Source organism: Bidens hawaiensis, unplaced genomic scaffold (genome assembly GCF_021521415.1).
Source record: "Bidens hawaiensis isolate Kalapana, Puna unplaced genomic scaffold, B.hawaiensis_p1.1 tig00003540_1, whole genome shotgun sequence".
NCBI classification, from domain to species: Eukaryota; Viridiplantae; Streptophyta; class Magnoliopsida; order Asterales; family Asteraceae; genus Bidens; species Bidens hawaiensis.
In genome coordinates, this window is record NW_027491200.1 from 967611 (window position 1) to 972651 (window position 5041).

A 5041-nucleotide genomic window follows, 5' to 3' on the forward strand; every position below is an offset into this window, starting at 1 on the left:
ATTTAATTGACACATTTGTATGACATTTTTTTTATTATTTATGACAATAGACTTTCTAGATATATCAATTAAAAATATATATTATGTTTTGATATTTGTTGTTAAAAATTACGCGTTGATATATGCTAATAAATTGAGTGGAAAGAAATTGTTTTTTTTCACATAGTATTATATGAATAAATTGTATTTTTGTTGGATAAAAAGAAGAGAGTGTAAATAAGTTATAAAACTAAATTAGTGTTTTTTTCAATTATTATAGTTAAATTAGGTAGATATATTAAATAAAGAGAGTTTTATTATGGTTATATTAGTTGGATTAATTGAAAAGAGGGAGTGCATTGTTGTTGCATTTATATCTTTTTCATTTATCTTTAAGCTTTTAAAACCTAAAATAAAATTAGTGGCTCATATTTATTTTCTCGCATTTCTCGCAGTAATATTATTTCTCTCTTGAACTTAAACCTATATATATATATATATATATATATGGGTGGGTTATAATAAAAAGAAATAGTTTTCTAGAAAAAGTAAGAATAAATCTAAACCATTGGATCTATGATCTAGTGGTTGAGATTGGTAGTTTTTAAAATACCAAATAGTTTCCTAGGATCTAAGATTTAGGTTACATAGTTTCCTAACTCTAAATTTTATGTCATTCATACTCTTCATACAAAACTATATCTTTTTATTTTAACCATTTTCTATATATATATATATATAGGTTCAAATAAAAAATAATTGTTTTGTAAGAAGTGTGAGAATGCTTTAATATATAGTATACCGCCTAAATAGGACACTGAAACATTTAAATAGAAAACTATACAACTTTTTAGAAACTACCAATCTCAACCACTAGAACCTAGATCCAAGAGTGTACATTTATTCTTATGTTTCTAACAAAACTATTTTTTTTACATTAACACTTCCATATATATATATATATATATATATATATATATATATATATATGGAAGGGATCTTTTGAGAGCTTGATGAGTTGTAAGAACTCAATATGGACCACACATTTAATTAAATGATATGAAATATATGGTTGAGAATAAATCTGATTATAAATTAATTATGAGAGAGAATAAAGATTCTTGATGATTACGCAAGTTTAAATATTAGTTACACATGTGTAATAAGTCGATTCGGTATGTAAAAAAATACTGTAATTTTTTTACGTTACTTACGCTTACGTATTACACATGTGTAAAAAAAATTCAAAATAAAATTTCGTTACGTTGAGTTCTTTCGAGTTCTAATACTCAAAATGATTCTCAAAAGAAATTAATAATATATATACTAGTTTTTATCCCCCTGTATTACGGGGGTTGTCTTATATTATTTGTTTCGAATATTTATTATTTTTTGAATTTTTAATTTTTTATTGTATGAAAGTTAATAATATACTTATGGTTTGATGATAAATTATTTCATAAATAAATGAGATGTTATAACCCCACTTAAAAGTTATATGGGTTTGATGAGACCCAAGACCCGTTTATTTTTTTTACTATAAAGTTGGTTTTTTAATTATAAATAATATATATCTTTTTTTAAATAAATCAGTTATTAATTTATAGTATATCCCTACTTTATAGGACTTTTATATTAAATATTTGGTGAGATTGAATTTTATTTTAATGAGATGTTATAACCCGTTTATGAAATATATGAGTTTGATAAGACCCATACCCGTGAATTCGGGTCAAATGCATGAAAAGTCTCCATTTAAAAATCAAACAAATCTGGTGACTCCAAAAAAGGGGGAGCGACCACATCGCGACACGTATGATTTTTAGGTTTTCGTTTATATATATTATAGATATAAGGGTTCAAATAAGAGTAAGAAGTTTCCTATGAATGGTAAGAACCAATAAAATTTTGACATTTGACATTACAAATTATGGTGAAAGAACAATTCTAATAAACTATGTCGGTTATAATAATGAAAGAGTAATTCTACGAAACTATGTTGGTTAATGGTAATTTTAAATCTCAACAATTTATTAACATGATTCAATGACTATGATTTATTTCTAATCTTTTTATGAAACTATTTATTTTTAGGATAACCCTCCCATATAAGTGTGTGTTTCGAATATATACACCAGACTTGGGATTTTTTTGCCATCTCTAGTTATAGTGTGTACCGGTAACGTTTTTCATGCTTGATAAAATAAAATTAAACACAAGATAATGATCTTAATATTCTTGTTTAAAGAAAGCACTATTATTCCCCACAAAGCACCAAGTTCTTGAACTATCTTATTATTATAATTTTTACTTTATGTCCCTTTAATAAAGTTAAATTAGATACACCGCATAACTCATGAATCACGTGAAAAGATTAAAAAAAGGATTTGTATGACATGTTCAGCCTAATTTATAGAGGAATCGTATATATAGCCCAAAATTTAAAGTTATGTATGATTAAGGTACCTTCAACCAAACCAAACCAAACCAAACCAAGTGATTATAGATTCAAAACTCAACTCAATTATGGTGTACGATGTGTGAGTTACCCTTAAGCGACAGACCCATGAAAATTTTCCATAAAGGGTCGGAAATTTTGTCATTTGACTATCGGTATACACTCACAAAAGTCGGTCGAGATTTTCACACTATAGTAACTAAAAAACTTTTTCTGTAGGGGCCAACCCTGTTTCCCTTTGAAAAAACTGATTAACACCAAAAAAACACTAAATCAGGTGAATGATCTTGATTACATGCATCCGTAACATTTGGTTTGGTTTTGTGCTTATGAGTTAACAAAGTGAATATACACTTTAACTAGAGCGAAAGTCTTAGCTCTAAATCCAATTCTTGACCGCCATTAATTGAATCATAATTGTGACTGCTTGATCCCATAGAATCACTCCATTTCTTCTCTCCAAGTGAATCCTATACGTATTACACAGAAAAAAAAGGTCATTGATGCACATGTTGGAGAAACAGTTGGCAACCAATTTATAACTCAAAGTAGATAACAAGCTGAATTTTGATGAACTCGTGGGCACTCTCTATATGTTAAAGATCAAAACTCAAAGTCGACGGACATGTAAAACATTACTCAAAAGAAACTATATGCATGGCCTACAATCTTGCAATAGAAAATACTAAGAGACTTCTGGGGTAGTCCGAGCCACCATTATGTTGTCAACAGCACAAGACTAGATTTCCACAAGATATATATTGTCACATTATTGTTTTCTTTTCTATCTGTTACAACTATATATGTGTCCAACTTATATATCATTTTTGAAGACTTTGATATTATTAAAAAATCTGACAAATTCCAATGACCGGGGTTAGTGGACCACTTACTCGATCCCCCCTTGGTTCCATTTGTACAAATAAGATATATGTATCTATGCATGTGTATGATTGTACGCATACCTCTAGTTGGAAGAGATGCATAGTTAATCCTGGTTTTGCATAGTGTTCAGCCTCAAATGTGACATTGCTTGCGTTCCATCTGAATCAAATACACAGGTTTAGAGAATTCAACATATGGAAATATAATCCTCGGAAGCAAACACATTTTGAAGATAATAAAGTATAGTGTCCGTGCTACAATAAACATATTAACACCAACATTATTGACGGATCTAGCCTTATAGAAAGGGGGCTATGTGCGACCAATAAAAAGTATAGTTAGCATAAGTAGACAAATAGAAATTAGAAATTTAAATAGACATACATTAATTAGAAATTAATCATCATTTTCGCAACCCAATAATTTTCACAATGTTTATTTTGTTTAAGTGATATTTTCTTTTATTTCTAGATATAGTTTTTTTTTTTTTTACATTATTATAATTTATTGTTTAGTTTTGCTTGTTTATGTTAACTATACTTTGATTTGAGTTACATTCTGTATGAAAGCCCTATTTCACCCATTTTAATGTTAACCAACCAGATTTTTTGGTCTATTAAAAGTTCATGCATATGTCACCATGTACCACTTAAGAACACATAAAAGATTGAGCCATGTACATGTAGATTATTTTAGTAAAAATAGTTAAACTATAAACATATACAACACCAAGTTGGTGATTATTACCGAATCTTAAAACTCGTAATAATTTGTACAAATTATTATAGGAACAACATGTAAGAAATTTTAAAATATATTTATCCAAACAAAAATACATATATATTTTATGGGCGGAGGGAGTGTAAGTTAATTATCAACTTGCTACTTAATAATGTAAAGACTTGTACCTTGGGTCTCTGCTAGGCTGTGACTGAACATATGCTACGTTTGATCTTTCTAGTTCGCCCATACCCATCTGCAAATCGATAGCAAATTTAACGAACTTTGAGAATGATTCATGTTAATGGATTTCTACATAAACAAAAAATTATATTCAACTGAATGAGAAAGAAGATGATGAACAGGTTGTTTGAATCGTGATATTCTTCAATACACGGTATACACACACATACATATTACATTCATAATATGTGATCTAGTCGGTTATGTAATGCACCGGATCCCATCATAACTTGGGACATACAGACCGGTAAAACAACAATAGCAGTTCAAAATCAATAAAGCCGTAATATGCGTTTTATGTAGCTATTGGTAAAAAGAAAAACAAAAAATCGATAGATATACACACCTGGGGATGAATATTATTTGGATGATACCCCATTTGGGTATGCAGCCTAATCTTCTCCAGCTGTGCAACACCAAGGCCTCTTTGTGGTTGTTTTGGTTTGTCTGAATTACTCTTTTTCCCTTTTCTTGAAGATGAGGCTTTTGCAGATCGCTCATTTCCCGTGGCATCTCCGAAATAGTTCATCTTTAAGACGTATATATTTCCTCCTATAAAATGATCACACTTGTGTATGTATATATGTTCAAAGTTTTATGAAAAACAAATGGAGAAGATAGAGAGATGTGGGCAAAATTGGTTCCCTTTTAAACCTCAGTATTAATTTACAACATCGCTGGATATCAGATTGCATTAAGATGGAGTATTATAAAATAGTATCCCACATGATTTGTTTACATATTTATGTATATTTT

The 5041-nt window shown here is 28.9% G+C and overlaps 1 protein-coding gene across 1 annotated transcript; it reads right to left on the bottom strand.

The window, feature by feature from the left end:
• Positions 1-2796: 2796 nt before the first annotated feature.
• Positions 2797-4814, bottom strand: LOC143623775 (protein SPEAR3-like). Its single transcript, XM_077094617.1, has 4 exons — positions 4632-4814; positions 4231-4298; positions 3403-3481; positions 2797-2907 (listed from the first exon to the last, which is right to left on the bottom strand). The coding sequence occupies exons 1-4, from the start codon at positions 4812-4814 to the stop codon at positions 2797-2799; spliced, it is 441 nt and encodes a 146-aa protein (XP_076950732.1).
• Between the last annotated feature and the right edge of the window lie 227 nt (positions 4815-5041).